General features: G+C 43.1%; 1 protein-coding gene and 1 pseudogene across 17 annotated transcripts in view; both read right to left on the bottom strand.

Moving 5' to 3' along the window:
• TMEM71 (transmembrane protein 71) overlaps nucleotides 1–23760 on the bottom strand; it is a 65542-nt gene extending 41782 nt beyond the window's left edge. For 8 of the 17 annotated variants that reach the window (XR_005883755.1, XR_005883749.1, XR_005883751.1 and 5 more), the window contains exons 1-5: nucleotides 23477–23757; nucleotides 21965–22047; nucleotides 20220–20280; nucleotides 15410–15622; nucleotides 12162–12331 (exon numbers count right to left, since the gene is read on the bottom strand). Coding sequence is in view for 10 of the 17 variants with exons in the window: in XM_040979265.1 (XP_040835199.1) it covers nucleotides 12162–12331; nucleotides 15410–15622; nucleotides 20220–20280; nucleotides 21965–22010 (490 nt within the window). In the remaining 7 variants the exon portion in view is untranslated. Of the gene's footprint in view, nucleotides 1–12161; nucleotides 12332–15409; nucleotides 15623–20219; nucleotides 20281–20318; nucleotides 20528–21412; nucleotides 22053–23476 lie in introns of those variants that run through there. The other 9 variants (XM_040979272.1, XM_040979271.1, XM_040979267.1 and 6 more) reach the window with 6 other exon arrangements.
• Nucleotides 8361–12154, bottom strand: LOC121155853 (annotated as a pseudogene).
• Nucleotides 23761–24189: the final 429 nt, after the last annotated feature.

Here is a 24189-nt window from a genome sequence, read left to right as displayed (position 1 = left end):
GTTTATCCCCTGGCACAGAAGGAGGACCCAGGAGTCTATCTCCATAATGGAGGAAGATATCACCCCATCATCTTATACATAATGAGAACTGAGTTAAATTTATACTGATGTGCATATATATGTGCAATTTTTGAATCTCAGGCTGGTAGTCACATTGGAACATCTGCCAGAGGTCATTATTAAAGCTCAGTGAAAAACGAAAAGCTTCAGCTCAAGCTGTACCACTTCGTCACAGAAAGCCCAAGGGAGATGAATTTATAACACAAAATTTTAAAGTAAGGAGGCGGACAATCTCCTGCACAGAAGGAAAGGGAATTCTGCAGTGTGGAGGAGAGTCCTGGAGTGAGAAATGACTCAGAGGGCAAGGAGATTACCACCTAGCTTTCAGCTCTGAGCTACAAGTAGGGTCTTAAAGGAGATGTGTTTGCTCCAGTATGTTTGGCCTTCAGGAGATTCTAAAGGGTATCTGTCAGATTTGGCTACATTCCAACCTTAGAATCCACCTGTTTTTACTTCTTGTCTAAGTAGGACAATTATTTCTGTGGCCCATATGATTCTTGGTTTTATGACAGAGGCAAGTATCCAACTCAAATGAGCAAAATTGACTAAGCTTGCAACTGTTGCATATTGAACAGGTTGGAGAGCTAGAAGGCACAGGACACAGACATTGTGCTAAGGGAATCAACATCCTAGTGTAGGTGGGGTGTAGACATGGTCACACACATATGTGGGTCATTAGGGACATGCAAGCAGATTTTATCTGTTAACAAACACACAGGGGCCCAGCGCGGTAACCAAGTGACTAAAAAGTCCTCGCCTTGTATGTGACAGGATCCCATTTGGGTGCCAGCTCGTATCCTGACAGTCCTGTTTCCCATCCAGCTCCCTGCTTGTGGCCTGAGAAAGCAGTAGAGGATGGCCCAAAGCTTTGGGACCCTGCACCCATGCAGGAGACTCAGAAGAAGTTCCTGTCTCCTGGCTTCGGACTAGCTCAGCTCCAGTTGTTGTGGCCACTTGGGGTGTGAATCAGTGAAAGGAAGATCTTCCTCTTTGTCTCTCCTTCTCTCTGTACATCTGAATTTCCAATAAAAAAATACACGAACATGAAGGACTTGGGCTCTAGAAAGAGTAAAATGTGAATCTGAACAAGAGTGGCACGCAGACCTCTCTAAGTTCTGATGCTGAATCTCCTACCCTTGCAGCAGGACAACAGCTCTTACTTCTCAAAGTGGTTTTGATCAAGGAAAAGAAAAAGAAGAAACAAACATCTTGAAGTGTGGTGGAGACAAGGAAACTGGGGCTTCTGTCATTAGTAGAGATTATAAATGATACATACAAGACCAAACAGAATGGCAGATTCCTTGCTGGTAATGGGAGAGGACTTGTCAGTCACCCAGGGGTGTTTAAGACAGAAATGACTCTTGACGATTTATCACATATTTTTAGCTACTAGGATTATCATCCATGACGGCTTTGTTCTCCTGACTTGATTGTATGGTAGCTGCCTGATACCCTGGTGTAGAGTTGAGCAAGCATCGGAAGTGGCCTCCAGCAAAGACAACCTGGAAGGCTGGGAAGGAAGAGCCATATCCCCTATGGATAGGAAAAAGGAAAGACGGGGAAAAGAAATAAAGGGATCAGGCAGCTGATTCTCATCATTCAGGATAGGCTTCAGAAGGCTGGGAAGGAGCATCTGAATCATGCTACTTAATAAACAGAAAGGCTATCTCTGCTTGGCTTGAGCCTAACTAAGGAAAGACAACAGGTGGCAGGAGGGACTGCCTGGAGGGATCCAGAACATACCTCAGGCCAGAGGCACTTAGGAAATGGAAAAGATGAAAGCACCACAGATAGAAGCCAAGCACCTCTGTTGGCTCCTACAATGTACCTGCTGTCTATGCCTTACAAATAGCCCCGAACAAGGAGCTGTAAGAAAGTAGTCAGATAAGATACTGCTGTGCCCTCTGCATGGAGCCATAGAGACATGCAAGTGAATGATCAGGACACAGTGTGGTCCTTGCCACCAGTTACAGAAGGTGTGTCTGGAAATCCAGGGAGGTACCACAGAGGCCACAGAACTTAAATGGAAACTTGAAGAATAAGCAGGAGTTCTTGCAGAGAGACACTGGGAAGAAGAAGAGTCAGGGCAAGAAAATGGGAGCAGAGGATGAGGGGAAAGAGTGACATTGGGGCTTCAGGGAGAAGCAGAATGAGGAAAGAGAGGGGAGAGAAACATGTAAGACATCAATTCTATGAAATAATATGGCGGGTTCCCAGCCCACGGACAAGGAGTGTGTAAGTGGTGGGAGGAGTGTAGCGCCTAGGGGATGGCGCCAGTTCGACCTGCTCAGCAGAGCTCAAGTTGCACTCAGGAGCTCAGACTCTGGCAGTCTGGAGTCAAGGAATGTCAGCACGAGTGAAACAGGACACATGCCAGTGTTAAAAAGCTCACTCGGCCTTGGACATCTGCCATGTTCCCAGTCTCCTGCTCCAGACGCTGTGAACCCCTCACTTAACACTGGTTCTTTATGGGGTCATTTCTCCTCCCAGGAGCCTTAGGCAATAACCAGAGACACCTCAGGTAGCCACATCTTGGGAAGGGGAAGGGGGGATCTAGGGACTTGGAGGCCTGTGGAGCTCACAAAAAGGTGCAACGAAGAAGAACTGTCTGCCCCCACCTATCAATCATGCTGAGGCTAAGGAGCCCAGTCATAAAGAAAGCTGAGCTGTTTGTACAAAGCCTTGTCATTGTTCCTACCCTGTAACCAAGCATGGGCTTCAAGGGGCCATGTAGGGAACACGTATCTGTCATTTGTGGGCGTGCTTTCTCTTGTCAAAACACCTTGCCCTCTGCCTTTACTGGACAAGCGACAATTTATGATTGTGTAATAACTTTATGACCATGTGCCGTCAAAACATGATCTATGTGATGTTGGCTTAACATCTGCCTCCCCCACTAGACTAAAAGTTCCCTGAGGAGAGGACCAGCTCAAGGTAACAGCCCCCAGCCATTAACACTAAGCACACAGCTAGATTTAACAGGCTCATGCATGCCAAGTTCCAGTGGAAGTGGGGAGACTCAGCTGCACCTCTTCGCTCTGCTTAAAACTGAACCTGAGCTTATGGAGAAGGTCAGAGAGAGTGGTCTGTTTTCATTCCCACAAAACCTAGATATCACCCTAATGTGAAGATGCCAGGAAGTAGAATGGCCTCCTTGCCTGGGCTTGAGACCTGACAATGCCTGGGTACCACCCAGCCGGATTCTGAGCCTGTGAGTTGGTGTTATTGGAAACCACATTACCCCACAGGAGACTTGGGGGCCACTTGGTAGTTAGTATGAGGATGCTCCTCTGCTGGATGCCAGAGAGAAAGAAAACAGTGCAAAAGGAGCCCAAAGCAGTAGAGTGGAAAAAGTCCTCGCCTTGCATGTGACGGGATCCCATATGGGTGCCAGCTCATACCCCAGCTGTTCCACTTCCCATCCAGCTCCCTACTTGTGGCCTGGAAAAGCAGTTGAGGACAGCCCAAGGTCTTGGGACCCTGCACCCTTATGGGACACCCAGAAGAAGCTCCTGTTTCTGACTTTGGATCGGTGTAGCAATAGCTGTTGAAGCCGCTTGGAGAGTAAAGCAGCAGATGGAAGATTTTTCTCTCTGTCTCTCCTTCTCTCTGTAAATCTGAGTTCCAAACAAAAATAAATTAATAAAGAAAGAAAAGAAAAGAAAACAGTTGAAAGAGAGTTACTCAGGTCACTCTCTAACAGCCATGCTGCAGAAGAGGTCCTGGACAATGATAATGCAGTACTAGCCAGAGTAGCCATGAAACAGCTCACATGTGTACATACTCCCATTCATCATGAATCACTGAGGAAATCCTGACAGTGCAACAGCGCAGTTGAACCTAGAGGCCATATGCTGCCTGAAGTCAGTCAGTTACAGGACAAAGAATACATGATTCCTTTTCATACAGTACCTGAAACAATTAAACTCACAGACGCAGAGACACAGAGAAACAGTGTTAGGGCGGAGAAGATAGAGTTGTTCCATGGAGACAGAGGGTCGGTTGCGTTGCATGAGGCGGTTCTGAGAGGCTGTGGTACAATCGTGTACCCACAGTACACAATGAGATGTAAGTTGAGAAAGCAGTTCCCCTGTGCCATGTTCATACTACACATTGCAGAGTGGCACAAGAGCCTTGGGTCTGTCTGTTAGCTTGGCTGTGCTGATGAAAGCATGAGCACTTGCATATGTCACATACATCAGATTGTCTGCATTAAAAGTCTGCACTTGCTTCTTATCAACCCTATCTCTATCAAGCCATTTAATGAAAAAAAATACAAAATGATTAAATTAATCCAAAAGTGTAAAAGTACGGAGAACTCCACAACTGGCTGTATACACATGAGTTGGCCTTAACTACGACGTGTGGCCAACACCATGACAATGCCGAAGATAATCCTGAGATGTTTCCCAAGACTGCCTGGCTGGACATTGAGTTTTGCAACTGAGAGCTGAACAACATTCCAAAATGCCTCATGTACCAGAATTTTCACACAGAGCTTTCTTCAAAAGAGGTGGCCTTCAACACAAAAAACTGTGATAAAACCTGAATATCTAAAAATGGTCAAGAATTGTCCATCTCTGAGGAGGTGATTTGCCCCCAAGTCACTTTTGCCATGGCATGCTTATTTTTTTCCCCCTGCAGCCTTACAAATGCTTGGAAGGAGCATAAGGAACAATGCGTCTCAGCAGACAGCTGCAAGTGTTTTATAGCGGAAGAGAATCCTTTCATTCGTCCTGATTGGTTTCTTTACATTTAGGACGGCCCACCGCAGCTGCAAGGGGAGGATTCTGTACTTTCCAAGCACAGCTTCCATATCATCGCATGGTAAGAATACACTACTGCTCCCTACAAAGAGAAAGATACAGCCACCAACAGTTGTGGTCCCCAAAGATAACTTTTGGAAGTGGCATTTGCTCTCGACAAAGCTGTGGACCAATCTGAGGACTTCCCTGTGGCCACCTTGCCTTTCTGCAGCAATCCCGGCAGAAGGCTGTGCACAGTCCTCCCTGCATGAACTCTCTATTCTCTTTCAGAATGATTTACGAAGTTCTGGGAACACATCCCGAATTACAGTCCTGGGTCTGGAAATTGCAAAAATGCCACAGCTAACGAATGAATCGCAACTAATGAGGAAAAGTTGTCTCAACACAGCTGGGGAAGGGTGAGCTCAGGACAAACAAAATCAGAAAAAAGAAAAAAAATGGAGCAAGAGAAAATCAGGAAGAACAGTTGTTGATTGCATCCACTGCAGAGAGGGAAAACAGCACAACAGTTTAATTTTGAGTTTTTCTGGAGTCTTCTAACTAGGCAGCACTTCCCCAAAATAAATAAATAAATTGCTGATAAAATTCATGAGGCCTTGGATAAATCTGGAAAACCAACAATCTGGGAATGAGTTAATTACAGTTGACAGCAGAGATGAGCAATGTCACAGTCCTGTGTGCACCCAGGTGGACTAATGACTGATGGGTGGCGGGGGTGCTGTGGGTTACTGGCTATATTTGGAGGCTCTTTGGAAAGCATGCAAATTTTAGTAAGACACCTCATGTACATACAGCTCTGTTTCACTCCACTTACCTTCAAATTGTTTGGGCACATGTTGAAAAAGCAACCATGGGAAAACTCAATGTTAATTTTGAAACACATGGGACACTGCCTTTTGAATAATGATTCCAAGATTTCAGCCATGGAAACATCATTTTCCTGATTTTCTTTTGCCATATCACAGAATGTGCTTGGTCTCAGCCAATGAGTGCTGTATTATTTTAAGGATTTTTTCCTCAATTATTTATGGCATCCATCTTGTTGCACAGCAAATAAAGCCTCTGCTTGAGACATCAGCATCCCATTTGGGTGCTGGTTCCAGACCTGTCCTACTTTTGATCCACCTCTCTGCTATTGCCTGAGAAAGCAACAGAGGATGACCCAAGCCCTTGGGACACTGCACCCACACAGGAGGCCCGCAAGAACTCCTGACTTCAGCCAGTTTTAGCTGTGGCCATTGCAGTTCTCACAGCTGTGCCAGTATCAGCTTGCTGGGTTTGATAAAGTGCTCTTGTTGTGTACCCTGCTACCAGGACATGAGGCTGGATAAAGGGCTCCTTGGCTCCTCTGGATTGTATGATTGTTAGCTTTATATAATTTTCAATTAAATTTATTTATTTTATTTTTTGATGATACAGTTCCATAGGCTCTGGAATTTCCCTTCTCTGGTCCCCAAAATCCCAACCTCCTCTACTCACTGATTTCCCCCTATATCATTACAACAGTATAGCTCCTCATAAGCGGTCATAAGTCCATCATTCTGCTATCCAAGTGTGTCCTGACACTGTCGTCATGGACAACGGCAGAGTCCAGCATCGTACCATCAAGCATCGTATTGTCATCTGAAGTCCATCTTTGATTTGGAAGTAGAGATGCATATTGCATCGTGTCTTCAATCTGGATATGATAGCCTCTATTACACAGTTACTACAAATCCTCTTAAATGAAAAGCCATAAAACAAAATCAACAACAGAAAGAAAAAAATTAAAATTAACAACAAATTAAATAACATACTATTGAATGACCGATGTGTCACTGAAGAAATTAAAAAGAAAATCCCAGAGCCTATGGGCCTGTATCATAAAATGCTAGTAATAACTAAAAAAAATCAAAAGTTTTCTTCAAGTGCATAATGCTAACGTGTGACCTATGAGTCAGGAAGAAAGTTAATAAGAAAAAATCTTTTTTGAATGAATGAAAAATTTAAAAATTCAACCCCCTGAGGTAGAGCACGGATAGTATTAAAAGAGCTAGTGATCTTGTATTTTACATAATTTTGCCTCATATCAGAGAGAACATAAGATATTTGTCTTTTGAGCCCAGTGAGCCCTACTTGGAGTCATTTGGTTGCAAATGATATATAATTTTATAAGGATAAAAAAGTAAAAGTTTATAAAGAATAACATAGTATTTGGGTTTTCTGCCCAAGAAACAGTGTAAAAAGCAATAGTCCTGTGATTAGCACATTATATATAAACTACTGCATGATAGTATTATAAAGACTGGCTTGCTGCTGGGTCTGGGCTGTGAGATACACCCTGGAGTGCACCTTGGCACGGAGAACAAAAGCCTTCCTGACCAAGAGCCAAGGCTGTGCTTTCACCCACACAGACCCGGGTTGCATTCCAACTCTGCTGTTCATAAGCTGATGCACTTGGGCAGGCTACTTCACCGTGATCATCATAAACAGGATAACTTCACCTACCTCCTAGGGATTCTAGAGCGCTCTTTTAAAAAGATGATATATGCAAACAAGGTGGTACATCTAAATAAGACAGAATGCAAAACACTTGGAATGTAATGAGCAGGTGGGCTTTTTCCTACACAGCCCGCATGGCAGATCTTTTGCTTGAAGCTTTGACATGTGTCTAGAACCCTGCTCACTGCGCCCTGTGATAACTGCAGTTATCTCACCTCTGAAACCAGCCCTTCGGCCCCCGCAGTGGTTTCCAGGCCTCTGCCTCCGACACCTGTCATCTGATCTGAATACAGCAGCCAGACTGCTCCTGTCTGGACGGCATTTGGTACAAGTGGCTAGTCTGCATAAAATCCCCTAAGGATCTCCCTGGTTGCTCAAATGAAAAGGCAAAAATTCTTGGAATTGCCTCACAGTGTTTTTGTCCTGCCCCACATGTACCCTCAACACACACAGTTGACGTTTTCCCAATGGTTCTTGCCCTCACTCAGTCCCAGACAGCCCTCCTGGTCCAGAAGTTTGCGTCATCCTGATTCTTCCTCCCCTACATATCTGCACAGCTGTTAGACAGATCCAAATGCAGACCTCTGCTTCCTCTGGGTCTCCCACATGGCTGCAGGAGCCCAGGCACCTGGGCCAAACTCCACAGCTTTCCCAGGCACGTAAGTAGAGTTGGATTGGAAATGGAGTAGCCAGGACTCAAACAGGGGCTGAGACCTGTGTGAATGCTGGCTCCACAGGCAGAAGCTTAGCCTTCAAATGCTGGTTCCAAAATTACCCTTTTTTTTTTCCTTAAAGAAGATGCACTGCATTTAAAATCACTGTCAGTTTTACTGGATATGAAATAAAAAATATTTACCTTTTTTTTTTTTACAATAAAGAATATGTCTCAGCTTTCAGGAAAATATTTTTCATTATTAAAACAATTTTTTTTGGTAAACTGATTTCTTCTTACGTGCTTCAAGCATTTAGTATAGCTTCTTCAAAATGCCACAGCACAAAAATGAACATGCAAGCATTTAAGAAAAACTTTTACATTTTTTGGAAAAAGAATAGGAAGTGGAAGCAAGTAATCAAAGAGTCAGAGCTGAAGCCTGAACTTGGCCACCAGAAGCAGGTGGTTGGAAGAGTTGTTCTCATTGAGAAGTCCATTCACGGTCCATAAGTCTTGTTCCCCAAGAAGCAACAGTCTAGCAAGAAGTTGCAAGCCACCAACCAGAGCTACGTCAGTGCCAGATGGCTACCATGACCAGGACTGGGTCACATGGGAGCCAGAAGCCAGGATTTTCATCTGGTCTCCCAATTTGGTGGCAGGGGCCCAAACTCTTGGGTCATCTTCTGCTGCCTTTTCCAGGCCAGCAGGGAGCCACATTGGCAGAGGAGCAGCAAACCAAGTGCCCACGTGGGATGCCAGCATTACAGGCAGTAACCCTAACCGCTACGTCACAACAGCCCCACCCAGTTATTTTAAACTGTATTTTCTTCTGCATTTCAATTTCTTGGTGTTCAGTGATAGCTTCCTTTTCTGCAGAATACAAAATACAATCCACAGTTCTGGCACTTGGGGAATGACAGATGTCACTTCTGGAATCCCAGTGTCAGGAAAGCGGAATGAATAAACAGATGACGAGCTGAAATGGTGCTGTAAGCTTGAAGATAACTTTTCAGCTGTCACTAGGGCTTCTGTTGCTCTTGCTGCCGGGTCAGGTCATTGCCTTTTTTACTTTGAGTACCTGCTGCATCTCATACGCACAGTTCCGTGAGACACTGGGGGCCAAATTGGGACAGACAAACTTCTTTGTCCCCATGAAAACGATCCCTGGCCTTGCTGATGGTAAGACCTTCATAATTCAATTTTCCTTCCTTTATGAAATTATAGAGTGGGGAAGCAGGAACAGAATTACAGCCACCAGACGTAACAATGGGATAGCAGCTGCCATCTTTCTGATGGGCCATGCTGAAGATATCTGCGAGCAACATGGCCAGCTGGGTCAGCTTAATGTCTCCTTGCCTTGGACATTTGTTGTACAATCCACGCAGATTGCAGAGGAGGCACCACATGGAATTTTGGGCCGCAAGAGTAAAATTTTCTGACATCATCTCTGTCAAAGAAAATCCAGGGTAGTAGAATTCCACTGGGCTCATGGATAAGAGTAAAAATTTGGAATGTTTAAAGCAAATGGTGCAACCATCAGGTTTTGTTCCTGCCCTCATGTTATACTCACAGTGATAACCCATTGATTCCAAGCTTGGCCTGATCTCTGTTCCATAATGATCTTCTTGAACTTCTTGCATCTGAATCAAAATGCTTAATTTCTTTCAGAATATCAAGAAACCTAAAACTCCAGTGTAATACTGGCAGCTGGCAGTGTCTGTAAATGAATTACCTTCCAGCACATCTTGTGACATCACTGAAAACTCAAGCTGGTTCTCACTGTCTGCACACTGGGTGTCACCCTCTTTGCCTCCTGGGATCTCCATGCTTTATTGCAGTTACAACATGTTCCCAATTCCGTGTCATCATCCTGGCCTCTCCCCACCATACAGCGGCCATCGCCCCTCCTCACACCACGGCCACGCTTCCATCTTTCCTTTCGGCCAGAGTTGTATTTCCAGGCCACAAGCTCCACCTCAACCTCCACAACTGAACGAGCAGCCTAAAGCGCCATGGAGGCCTGAACACTCCAAGTCCTGGCTCCCAGCCGGGCTGCTAGGCATGCTGGGAGCTGCAGTCCTGCCAGGGGCAGTGGCTCCATCTAGCGCCAACATTTTCTAAACTTACAATCCACATTACTTTGTAGTTCTCCAGCCACTCAGCACTTTCTAACATGCTGCAGCATTGATCTACTATTTGTCTCCTCCTATGAAGACTCCGTGAGAACCAGTCACTTCCTCTGTTGTGTTCACTACTGTGTCCATTGCATTCAGTAGTGCTTGCCACAGAATGGAGCCTCAATGTACTCTTCTAAACGAATCAGCGCGTGTTTACAGTGGAGCAAATAACCTGAGCAAATCCACAGACGTATAGAAAAGCATGGATCATTGAAGAAACTGAAAGCAGATTGTTGTGATAACAGCTGGGAGCGTGCAAGGGAAAGGAGTCAAAGATAAGATCTGCAACACAACATTGGAAAAACGCAATTGCAAAGGGACCAGAGTGCCCCATGCTCAAAAAGATCCACTTCTGATTTAGTGCTGTGCTGTTGATACTTGAAATGCTTCAACACTTTATTTATTCTGTGTTTTTCTGAGAGTGAGAGAGAGAGAACATTGAACCTCCGGTTCACTTTCCAAATACCTGCAAAGGCCAGAACTGAACCAAGTCAAAACCAGGTGCCAAGGATGCACTGCTGACCCCAGATTGGGTGGGGCGGTGACAGAGATCCAACCACTTGAGCTATCCAAAGATAGCCATTAGCAGGATGCTGGAATCAGGGATTCGGGCTGAAGCTGATGTATGATGTGGGTGCTTCAACTTGCATTTCAACTGCCAGGCCAAATATATGACCCATAATGCATAAACATTTTGAATGATTTTATACTGTACCCCACAAAGTGTGCCATCAATTCTGGTTAATCAAAAGACCATGTACACTGTGTTAAGCAGACAATGAAAAGGCTACATTTGAGCCCTCTCAGGAGGCTGGAAGCCAGAATGGGAAAGGTGAGAATACCACCAGAATCCCTGGTGATTTAACTCATCCTTTTAAGACCTGTTGAGATGTCTTCTCCCTGCCCTGCCCAGCCCCCAAGTGGCAGAGCTGACATAGTCTTCCCTAGCTAAACCTGTGGCACATTGCTCCTAAGTCTCTCGTGGTGCTTAAGGCATTATACTCTAATTATGTGCAGACACATTTATCTTTCTGTTTTAAGGCAGGATTTTCTCAAGGCTGGGGCTTGTCTTATTCAACCTTGATGAATGTGTGCTTGGCAAGGTGACCATAGCAGTATTCAGGGAATTATCCAAGTGAAGGAATAAATGGAAAAACAACAGCTGTGTGATTCAAATAATAAAGTGGATCTATAAGCTCATTTGTATTTTGTATTTCAAGTCCATTCATCAATGAAGAGAAACATTCCCAGATGTCTTCCATTGGCAATAGCAGGAAGAAGTGGAAGAGGAGGTAGCAGTGGATCCCCCACTCATCTCCTTCCCCTCCACCTGTCAACTGGTCGCTCTCCTTCCTTTCCCACCAGACATCAGTCTTCCAGAAAGCACATCTCCATTTCTTTGCTTCCTGCTCTCTGTTCACCCTCATCCTCCTTCCACCACTTTCACTCCACTGCCAGCAACCTCCAGGTCAGTGACTGCTAAGCACAGTTGGTCCTCACCCTGTTACTTGTTTATATCCACTGTTGACTGCTTCCTCCTGAATCGGCATTCTGCTGTTTCATGCTACAAGACTCTTGGTTTTCTACTCACCTCTGTGGAAATTTCCTTGCTATTGCTCTTGCAGCCTAATCTTACTCCGTTCATCCATTCTACATCACAGTTCACAGAATCCTAGTCTAGGCCTCTTCTACTAGTTTTATATTCTCTTCCTCTTCCACTCTATGGCTTCAATATTCACTCATCCACATATCATAAAGAGGCACTGGAACTCTGTAAGTATTTGCTAAGTGTTATCACTCAGTAATTCACATATTTTAATTAAAATTTTTTACAAGACATGGAAACATTTGCATTTCGACTGAACAGGTGGTATGGAGAGAAATGTATATGAAGTTTTAAATTGTGGTCCATCCTCTCTGTCATGATGACTGTCATCTTTGGGTTGACATTGGTCCTGGGGCCCAAGGTTGCTACTATCCATTTGGAGATGATAGTTCACCAAGGAAGGGAAGATTTAGACTCACCATTTTGATTGCAATGGTATGTCTCCAGACTCCTGATTCCTTCTAACCATTTTTCTTCCCTTGGGGAAGAATCACTGTCAAAAATACTTTCATGCAGCCAGGATTCAGAGGCACCCAGGTCGAAGAGAGATGAAAGGGAATGGCGGATCTTCCTTTTCTTTCTAAATATCCTGGAAAGATACGAAAGTCGCAAGATGAATAGTGAAGAGTAATCACCCCAGCTTAGAGACTGAGAGTGATACAGGAGCGAGTATGCACTTGCAGTCCAATTCTGTACTTTTTGGAAGTTCCCCCAAATTCTACCATGTGTCATATCCTGAGATCAAGGTTATGAGATGAAAGACCTAGCGCATGTTTACAAAAATGTTTACAAGCTACTACAGGTGAAAGATAAGAATGAAGCAGACATACTCAGTGCTCTCACTGAGTTCACCTGCTCCTGGGGTCTCTCTCACAGATCTACTAAATGACCTAATCCTCACAATAGCCCTACGAGGTTGATGCCACTATCTTCACATTTTTCGGATCAGGAAACCGAGACTTAGAGTGATAAGATCACTTGACTAAGGTCATCTGGCTAGTAAGCGACATGGCTGGATGCAAACCCAAGACAGTCCAGCTCCAGCAGTCCTGCCGCTGCCTGCTGACATGGCTGGGGTGCAAATCTAAGGCAGTCCAGCTCCAGCAGTCCTGCCACTGCCTGCTGACATGGCTGGATGCAAATCCAAGACAGTCCATCTAGCTCAGCCTTGCTGTTGATTGCCAGGTCCCACTGGGAGCACACACACTAGCAGTCTCTAGGAAAGCTCTGGTAAAGGCATTGCCCGTGGAGCAGCAGAGAAGGCTTTCTGGAGTAAGTGAGACCTGAGCTGCCTAAAAAGAATGTTTAGGTTTCGCATTTGGATAATGCCTGGAAATCACCCTGGAAAAGTAAAACAGGTAGAGCTTGAACCTTGTGTCTCATGCAGAAGATCTGGGACTTCATGTGGGATCAAAGCAAGACCTCTGAAGCATGCTGAGGGAAAAGGGACCATGGTAAGTAACATGAACTAATTTGCTTTTCCAAAATATCCTTGACCTTGGAGGATGTCTCCAAGGCAGCCAGATTATTCAAGCTATACATGGAGTAACACGTTTTATTGTCATATCTGGGCTGTGTCAAGACTTCTCCTGCTAAACACATCATACTGAAAGCCTAAACTAAAGCCAGGTAATGCAAAGAGCTGTTGTGAAAGACCTTACATTATGAATTTCTACAAGATCAGCTGCAGTTGCAATCAGAGGTTTATTTTCATTTGGTTCTATTGCTTTTCAGATGGATTAGAGAAAATTTTGTAAATTCATTCCAGGGTAGTTTCAGGCCCCGGGGACATTGGCAGCTTCTAAAGACATTTTAAAAAAAATATCTGAGGCCAGAAAAGTGATGGTACTGGTACACACCGGGTAGAGGTCAGAGGCACTGCTAAGCCTCCTGTGAATCACAGGACAGAAGAAAATTATTATGTACCAAATGTAAATAGAGCTGCCTTGGAGAAGGCTTGTTGTATTGTAATTCCTTTGGTCATCAATTTCAGGTAACCACAAGTTGAGAAATAACAGACTTCATAATAACAGAACAAGTTCTTGTAACAAGTTTTAAAGATATTTGTAGATTTTGAGATTATCTTAAATTGCGTAAGCAGAAATTGGAAGTTTATGTAATTATTCTCCCATCAATCCATTCATTCAATCAATATTTATGATGCACCTACTATGGGACAGCACTGATCCAATGTGTGGGTGAAACATCTCTGCCATCAAGAATACCTGCATAACATTGCGAGGAGGGGCCACAGACTGTTTCTCTGCAGTCAGATGATCTAAATTGGACTCCTGGTTCCACCGAAAAGCTCCATAAACTTAGAGAAAAGTTCCTTAATTCTGTCTTATTAGTTTAGAGAGAGAAGTCTGTGGATCACATCACCCATATGATAAATTAGATTGTTCTTCTGCAAATATGTGCCTCTTCCTTCCCCTCTCCACCAGTACAGAGAGTACATATCTCTGACCCTCATTCCAGCTTTTCTACGTGACTTGGAATGACCAATGGGACTCTAGCAGCTTGATGCAGACATAGGTACTTGCTTTTGAGGTGTGTCCTCTGGCATTCATGCAGTTCTGACGGGGAGAACATCCTTCGTGTGACCTAAAGGTCCTAAGGAGGCTGTCACAGAGAGAGCAGACATGATTTCTAACTGAGGGCAAGCTCAGCCCAATCTACACTAGATCTAAACAAGTTACCACAGTATTAACTAGTGCTAAGATGATATAGGAATTCTTGTGCAGAGTTACTGTGTCAAAAAGTGGCTGATAGAGTCAGCATAATGGTGGTATGAGGCAAATGAAAATGGATGTGATTTCTCGAATCCATTGATTCAAAATGAACTTACACTCCCTGTCCTTGAAATATGCCTCTATCTTTTTCCTCTGGTCTAACTAAATGGTGCCACTATCCATTCAACTGACAAAGGCAGAGACCTAGGTTTCATACCCGTGTCTTTCCTTTGCTGGAATTCCCACATCCAGAGACCGCGTGTTGCTTGCCTCTTTGCCAGCCCTCTCATCCGCTACCCCTCTCCACTTCCTAGCCTTGCTCCTGCTGCTTTCTTTCACCGCACAGACTCCCAGTCTCCAGTTGCTTCCATTGTATTTGTTTCTGCTCACATATCCAAATTCAGACCAATCCATCTTCTGCATCCTTAGCCCTGCTGTTTTATTAAGAGTAAAAACTGATACTTTGTCAAAGGCTCTTCTTTGTCTACAGAAAAAGAAAATCCAAAATCCCTGGCCTAAAATTAAACTCCCTTCATCCAGCCCATACATTCATGTTCAGTATTGAACATAGCAGACCTCTCCTTCCCACAATAAGTTGGGCATCTATTGATCTATTTGCTATTATGTTTAATTATATTACTGTCTCCTAATCCCTTTCTTGCATTTATTTTCTTTTAAGATCCCATCAGTCATCATCATATTTAGCAAGTTTGTTCACATCTGTTCTTCTAGTCTCCCTTCGTTTCCCCTTCTTACCGATGCCTTTTATTGATTTTCCATGTCAGCCATCCCTTCTCCTTAACTCCCCTTGCATGTCCACTTTCTGGAGCACTAATGGGCTCCTTGTAAGTGACTGCTGGATGAATAAACGAATGAATGAGAAATTAATGGGCAAGTCAGACTTAAGCTCCCTTTATGTAATACCCTCTACTTACCTAACCAAGTTCTCTTTGTACACAACACTGGTCCGGGATGGGCTCAGTGTTACATGGCCATCATTGTCACAGCAGAAACTGTCTTCTGTCCAAATATAGTAGCCATTGGTGAGGAGCCGGGGACTTCGCCGACAGATATACTGGGAGCCCGACAGGGGATCTGTGGAGCAGCATCTGAAGGAACTCTCACCATCCAGGAAATCACAGGAAAAACTAACGACAGGAAAAAAGTCCTTCAAATCGCCTATTGCTACAAGCAATTGCACAAAACCACATATTGGCTACAGTGATGGCAAAACAATTCTTCATATTCAAGACTATCATGGCTTCTTTTTAAAAAATATTTATTTCTTTTTATTGGAAAGTCAGATTTAAAGAGAGAAGTAGAGACAGAAAGATCTTCTGTCTGCTGGTTCCACTCCCTAAGTGGCTTCAACAGCCAGAGCTGAGCTAATCTAAAGCCAGGAGCCAGGAGCTTCTTCCATGTCTCACATGTGGATATAGGGTCCCAAGGCTTTGGGCCAACCTCCACTGCTTTCCCAGGCCACAAGCAGGGAGCTGGATGGGAAGTGGAGCAGCCAGGAAACTAACTGGCATCTATATGGGATCCCGACATGCAAGATGAGGATTTTAGCCACTAGGCTCCCATGTCGGGTTCCTCAATTACCCCTTTAACCTTGAAAATTGTCACCTTTAACCTCCTGGATTTCATCTTCTGATCTATGACCTTCCTGAACTACAAAGTTCTTTCTGTTTTAAATTGTGATGAGTTTCAAACAGCTGTATCACCATGAGATGACCCTGCAGTCCTGAAACAACCGTATAACCATTTTTTTTTTCTCTAATTCTGGAAGCTCTTAAGTGCTCTCTCCCCCTAACTCTGAATACTCTTCAATTTCTACATCACCAGTCTCAACATTATAATGGGAAAATTATAACTATGCAGTTACCAACAGCAAGCCAGGCACTGGGTGAACATGCAGTCAGAGAGCTCCTCTGATCTTTGCAAAGTTCCCTTTAGTGTGGCTGTGCAAGTGGTCAGAGTCACCTCCTCTGGGCTGGTATCCAGAGAAGTCTTATGCTTCTCTAGGTTTCTATGGGTATCTAAACACAGGCCTGTATCATTGAAAGGCAACCAAACTATGAAGATATTCTAGAAATGGAAAATTTGCTTGGATGAGGGTTGGTGGAGCCTCGTGATAACAGTCACAGAGCCATATTGGAAAGAAGAATACGGACTTTACTCAGGCAAAACTACTGCATTCCTCTCTCCTCTTCCAAAAAAGCTAGTGAATTTTCTGTGCCTCACATCCTGATTCACTTCCTGGAGGCTTGTGTGTATGTCTGCCTGCCCGCCTCCAAAACCATTTTAGAAATTTCTAGAGAGCAGGGGCTGCATGTCTAATTGATGTTCAGTAATACACAAATGCAATACCATAGGCTGAATGAAATGACCTAAGTGATTTTGGAAATATGATACTTAAAAAGAAAAAGTACCTAGCGGGCCCATCGCAATGGCATGGCAGCCCAGTCCTCTACCTCTAGCACCACTATCCCACATGGGTTCTGGTTTGTGTTCTAGCTGCTCCACTTCTGATGCTGTTCACTGCTTATTGCCTGCAAAAGCAACGGAGGGTGTCCCAAGTCCTTGGGACCCTGAACCCTATACCCGCGTGGGACACTGGGAAGAAAGTCCTCTAGGCTCCTGGCTTCGGATTGGCTCGGCTATGGCTGTTGTGGCCAGTGGGGAGTGACGAAAGACTTCTCTACTTCTCTCTGTAAAATCTGCCTTTCGAATAAATATTAAAAAATCCAAATAAAAATGTCTAGTGTCTGAATGTATTTGACCTTGCAGCACAATAACATCAATCTGTCAGAATCCTGGTAACAACCCCCACACGCATTTACCTGGATGTTTACCAAGAACTTGTATACACATTTACTATATTTGTGGCATCGATTGGAAGTAACATAGACCTCCAGAGAAGCACAGAGGCAAATAATCAGCAGGGCTTTATTTCTTGCATTTCCAATCCCACTGAATTCCACTTGTCCCATCTGTATCCTAATAAAGTTTGCCCAGCACTCCATCAACGACAAGGATCCCACCCTTACTGGGCCAGCTTGTTCTGCACGGAACAAATGTGAGTTGCAAAGTGATAGAAAAGACATGGAATTCAGAGCCCGTCTGCCCTCAGTCCATAATTCCAACTTTGTCACTGACCAGAAAAGTTACATTCACCAGGCACTTGAACTGCCAAATATCTCCTTCTTTGTAGAATCAGAACAAAGAGCATCTCTCTTAAAGAGTTGTTTGGCAGATGACTGTGAAATGAATGGAAGGTGTTTAATAAAAGCTTACTTTCTCCTTCCCCTTCTTTCTCCCCCTTTCCTTCGCCTTCCATGACCTTCCCAAGATCTCTCTTCTGCATACTACAAGAGTTCCAGTTCATTTACCTCATTTCCTAGAATAAGATGTGATTTTTTTTTTCCTCTTCAGTCTCATATGATGACTGCTCTTCTCTGAGTTTTTCCAGTTTCTAAAGCACTTATTAGTGCCTAAAACCCAGTCCTTCTCATGTGTCTGCTGGTGGACATTGAGATTGTTCTCTTCCTCATTCTAGAATCCCTGTCTTTAGTATTGAAATTCAAGTCATATTACCTTCATTCTATTCCCTCCCCCCATCCCAGTCTCCAGCAGTGTCATAGTATTGAACCAGCTGTCAATTAATAGTTCTTTTTCCAAATATCTAATCATGCCGTCCCCTCTTGGACTTTTAGACCAAGTTAGTACATAAGAAAGACTGAGAACAAAGGCTGTGTAGCTAAATAGAACTGGGTTTACCCTCTATCACATAGCAACTAAACTAACTTATCAAGACTCAGTTTTCTGTACATGAAAAGATTACTAGGGTAAAATGTCAAAATTTCTTAGAAGGTATTAATGTCAGACTTGCACAGTTTTCATGCTGTAGGTTAAATTTGTTGGCTACTTTGTATAATAACCTCATTAGTATTGTGCTCTTATTTGTGGAGGGATTGCAATTTTATCATAAAACATTTTCAATATCTTTACATTATGCCATCCAAAAACATTATTACTGATGTGTGTGTGTGTCCTTAACTGAACTCACTGATGAAAATGTTCAGTGGTGCAATCTAGGCTAGCCAAACAACAGAAGAGACTTAGGAGAGGTTGGGCATTCAGCCTAGTGGCTTAAAAGCCAGTTACATGCAATGCCAGTACCATTGCAATGCCCAGTTCTGGTACTACCCTCTGACGCTCAACTTAAATTTTCCTAATGATGCACACCCTGGCTCTCTCTCTCTGTCTCTGTCTCGGTCTCTGTCTCTCTCTCTCCTGCCTCTCAACTAAATCATTGTTTCTTAAAAAAGAATTAGTGGGACAACTGCATGTATAAAGTACCAGACAAGTAAGATGTTACAGAAGTATGCTCTTACATTTCTCTCCATGCTCAGTTTGAGTTTCATCCTTCACCAATTTTCAGTTGGACTCTTTCCAATTCCTAGTGATCTCTCTGTCAACCTGTGATTATAACCAATATAGAAATCCTCTTCCAGCATTTGGATTGCAGCAAAAAAGGTTCTTCCTCAACATCATCAAACATTTTAAGAAGATAAAAAGCATATCCCTAGATTTTGATTCTTGCCTTGCTTTTGCTGTGCATAGTCCAATACTTGGTTGCTTTTAGAAGTCCCTTCCAATTGTTCTCAGAAACTCACCCCCTCAACCAAAGCCCAGCAACTTACATCACTGTCCAAAGAAACAGTCCTTTGTCATCCTGAGGGTGACTAATAGACCTTGTGAGTCTGGAGCTCACACCCCCAGGGGAGGATAAATAAAGACCAGTTGGTGAGTCAACAATGAATCTTCAATGAAATTTAGACAATTGCTCATAAATTGATAGACCATAAAATGTTGCTGATCATCTCACACATTTCCCCATGCTCTATAGAATTCCTTTATCTTTATAAATTCCAGAACCAATGCAAGTTGCCATAAGCACTCAAGTTAATATTAATGTACTTTTTAAATGGGTATTATTTATTGCATACTTTATAGTATGACCTCATACTTTGGACTTTATTGACTCTTCTGAATCTCTGTAGATGCTAATTATTATTATTATTATCTCAGTGCATAAAGGGAAAAAAGAGCAAATTAATTGGCTTTATTATGCAGCTACTATGTGATCACGGTCAATGTGACTGTGTAACAGGTGCATTTGTGAGTGTTCTCCCGACTCACGGGAGTAACAAGAGGCCTGAGAGTTACAAAAAAGAACAAGTTTCATTGCATTCACTTGATGTCTTTATATGACAAATTCGTGTCACCAAATACTGGGGGAAACCTCAATTTACATACTGGATGAAAGAGTAAGAAAAAAGAAAGGCAGAAAAGACAGGAGGCACCACGTGAATTCCATGCTCGAACGAAATTGTAAACCCCACACCAGTGAGTGGAGCACCAAATTCAGCCAGCTTGTGCCTCACTCTACAGGTCTGTGGCTCTTGAAAAATGAGACAGGAAAGCACATTTAAAGGAACATCAATGTGAGAAACAGTAACCATTGAATGACATTCAATTGCTCATGTCTACCTGTATACTCAGTGCCCAATAATAGCCATCCATTAAGCAAATTTCCACTTTGTGTATGCCACAGGAATGAAGCTATGTAACTGTACTCACACTGGGTAAGAGTTGAAAGAACATTTTTATACTAGGATAAAATAAAACATACAGGAAGAGGGATGATTTCTTTTTCCTTGAAGAAAAGGTGATGCCTACCTAAGGAAAGGGCTCCTGGGAGACAGCTCTCCAGCGAATCGTCCGTCCGACTTGGAAGGACCTGCACAAGCCAAGGAGAGAGAAACAAAAACGTCTTACATCTTGCTGATGTGCATGACCAGAGAAGCGGAGTCCTCTAAGAAAGTTTGGGTAGTGATGCCTTGGTCTCAGCAGGAAGACACCAATGAAGGCAGCATCCAGGAAATGAGCCTAACTCAACCTGCCACCAGGTCTCAATGGAAAGCAAAAAACGATCTAAGGCCCACATCATTGGTGTCTTCTGGGATACAGCATTCTTGCTGAGGTACCTGGGTGCAGAATGAGGCAATAATAAATCATCAGCATCAAACAATGCTTAGGAGAAGAGGAGAGAAAATGTCTTGTGGGGAGCTATAGAAAACCCAAATTAATGCCCCAATATGTTGGTTATTACACCTTAATCAGCAATCTAAGGGATTCCATTACAGTGCCAGACTCTTCCTCATTAGTGCTTTAAGGAAAAAGAAAAAAACCCTTATTTTTCATGATACAATTCTTCAGAATCAGGGATTTCCCCTTTCACCCCTCCCCACCTACTTCCCCCACTGTTTCCCCTATAACGCAACAACTATTCAGTCCCTCAGCAGCAGTCACAAGTCCATCATAAGACGGTGAGCAGAAAACATTCGTGGGAACAAGTTTTGTTTTATGCTATATGTGAAGCCTTCTAACATTTAAAAAAATTACGTTACTTATTTTCATTTATATTTGAAAAGTAGAATGACAGAAAGAGAGAAAAAGAAAGGAGAGGGAGATCTTTCATCTGTTACTTCACTCCCCTAAATGTCCACAACAGCCAGGACTGGGCCGTGCCAAAATCAGGAGCCAAGAACTCAATCTGGTTCTCCCGTGTGGGCGGCGAGGACACAAGGACTTGAGGCATCCATTGTCTGCTGTCGCCAAGGAAGAATATCAGCTAGAACCCAGAGTCAAATCAGGCAGTCCAATGTGGGATGTGGGTGTCCCACGTAGCAGCTCTTAATTGCTGTGCCAAACACCCACCTGTCAGCCTCCCTACTTTAAAAAGAAAAACACGATCCATCTATTCATTCTAGTTAAACCAAAGACATGGCAACGGACCTCACTTGAGGATCATAGTATCTGATTAATATTCTAAAACAGAATTTCATAATATTCTGCAAGAGTATCAATACCTCTGCTAGGCAGGCTCAGTGAAACTTGGTTCCATCGCTGAAAATATCTAAATCTTAGTGTCTAAAACAAAGAAAGCAATTTAGACTTTCAAATTAGACTGGCTGGTTTGTAAGAGACAATTCTGAGAGTGTGAGGGAGGGTTAGGAGTGGCATTTGAGGAGAAAATAACAAGAGGAAGGAAGAAACTTGAAACCACTACCGTTAACAACGCCCTTGTTTTCTGCTTGTAGCTATCAAAAATCATTCAGCATTTTTTAGACACAAACAGTTTTTGCATCTTAATAGTAGCTGATAAACAATCTCCTTTCACATTTATGCACAGGCATCTAAAAAAAACCTGGTAATTTTTTTCTACAAAAAGGAAAAAATATCACATTTCTCTCAAGGAAAGAAATGAAGTCAAAATCATTGCCAACGTGAACACTGGCATTTAAGAAACACAAGCTACTGACAGATGGTTAATGGTCTGAGTATCAGCAAAATCAAAGCAAGGAAATTGCTAAAAGGAGTCTAATCGCTCAAAAGATAATTGCATATAACAGTTCTCTCACATTTACTTGCTACTGGTGTTGACATCAGTTGAGATATTCGGTACATCTTGGGAAGGCCGCTTGTTCAAGCTTCACAGATTTTTCTGCAAAAGATGTTAAAAAAAAAAAGGTGGACTACATATCAAAAATAGAAAAAATGATGCCAAAACAGATGGTATCGACTAATTGCACTAGTCAGATTTATTTACTGAAGTAATAGAGAGCTATAGGATGCAAAAGGATGGAAGGCAAGGGGGTAGATTGTAGGACTTCTCTGAAAGTGTGTCTTCTTCTCTGGTTTTGTATTGCACTTTCCGTTGTCTCGTTCAACGCATTGAAATAATATTCCCCTTTTGCAAATAAAAACATCATTGTATTTGGGAATGCTGGACTTACAAAGATTGATTTGTAATTCAAATAAAAATAATGAAAATGAGTTGGCTGATGAAGAAATTGAAAAAAGAAAAGAAAAAACCTATTCATTGTAGAGTCGCTCAAACAAATGTGTCTGTTTTAAACACCCACCACAACTCAAGGCCGTTATCACGTTTCAGACAGCGCTTTGGGACTGGTGTGTGTCTTTTACCCAACAACTTGAACCACTGACAGGTTGTTAGAGAGTTGGTGAGTGCTTTTTATCAGCCAAGACATCCCCCAAAACAGCCTCGACAGCATTGCACTAAAAATACTGTGCCATTGTACAACATAAAACCCCAGTCCTCCTGGACACCTAGTGCATTCTCTCAATGGCAAATTAGAAAGATCAGAGTATATAAATGTTGGCAATCTTAGTCGTTTAGCACTCCGCACATGGCCCTTCCTCCCACTAACTTCTGGATTTTGTACCAATCTAGACCACTATCTCAACAGCTTTTATAAAAGGTAAAATTAAATCCTCTCTGGTTAGCCAACGCTATTCATACTTTGTAGTGTCAGAATCAGTAATGAATTGTTGCTGTTGTTGTTTTTCTGCCATATTAAGGCTCCAAATTATTTTAATAAGTTACACATACTCCCCATTAGAACACTCAGAAATATGCTAGCAATGATCTTGCAAGATGTCAGAAGAACTTCCTGGCATGTCTTGGAACATTTCAAAATCACAACACACATTTGCAGATCTTGCTTATTTGGAACAGAAATGATATTGTTAAAATCTAATACATTAGTCTGTCACCTGTCTTTTGCACTTTTTGAGCAACAATAGTGTGTCCAGTCCAAATTACTCTATATCAGTTTTTCCCCAAGAATGAAACTTAATTTTAAGCCAATAAATCCTGCAACATCTTACAAATGCTCATGATAGCTCACAGGCATTAAACTGACATTTAGCAGAGAATTAGTTAAAGAAAAAAAAGGCTGCAGTCACAATTCTGAAACTTTTCAAGAAACAGACACTATCTACCAGTTCCACCAAAGCAACACGTCTGTTCTGAAAAGTGGTTTTCCCATACACATTCCTTCCAAAGGGAGTCCCCGGTCTCTTCTTCCAGCTGATAAATGCTAAACGTAGTTGCTGCAGTGTGAAGCTACCTGTAGTCAACGCAGGAGAAGCCGAAAACTGAGCAATTTTTCAACCGAAGGCTGAACATCAGAATGCCAACAGGTGTAGAAATCTCACAACAAAGGAAGCCTTTTCCTCCCTTCTTATACACACACGGCAATGTGCAGAGAAGTTTTGTCTTCTGCAGCCCCTTGTCCGGGCTGTTTCTTAGAACAGAGGCGCATGTAGTTCTTGGGAAAGTCAGCCTTCCCACCCTCTTGTTTTCTTTCAAAAACAGCCTGCGAAACCAGAGGCAGAGAAGCAGATGAGGTCACACTTCCTGCCTCCCACCAGAGGCATTCACTGTGAGAGGCAAGAATTAAGATAGGCTCCGGGTTCTGCAGGCGGACACATGTAGCCCGTGACTCAGACCGCCACGGCTGCTGGACGGACACTCTTTAGGGCTAATGGGTCACCCCTAGCTGTGAGATCTGAGAAACTCCCCCCGGGACAGGTTCCTTCTTGTTCAACCTCTCTGGGCACATTTGAGCATGAGCAGCACGTGATGTTGCACTTTGCCCACACCACTTAGATTCATTAGAGCTAAATACTGATGCTAATGCAACATTCAGGAATCTACTAAGCACCAGGAGCTTATTTTATGAAAATGTTTCTAGTGTCTATATACTGTATTAGCCAAGTTTGGACTTCATAAAAAAAAAGAGGAAGAAGAAACAATTCTATGGGTCTTTGGGTGACAATT

The sequence above is a fragment of the Ochotona curzoniae genome, unplaced genomic scaffold (genome assembly GCF_017591425.1).
Source record: "Ochotona curzoniae isolate NIBS_2020 unplaced genomic scaffold, NIBS_Ocur_1.0 contig_3190, whole genome shotgun sequence".
Lineage (NCBI taxonomy): Eukaryota > Metazoa > Chordata > Mammalia > Lagomorpha > Ochotonidae > Ochotona > Ochotona curzoniae.
The sequence above is the reverse complement of the archived record's forward strand: the minus strand, read 5'-3'. Positions and strand labels throughout refer to the sequence as shown.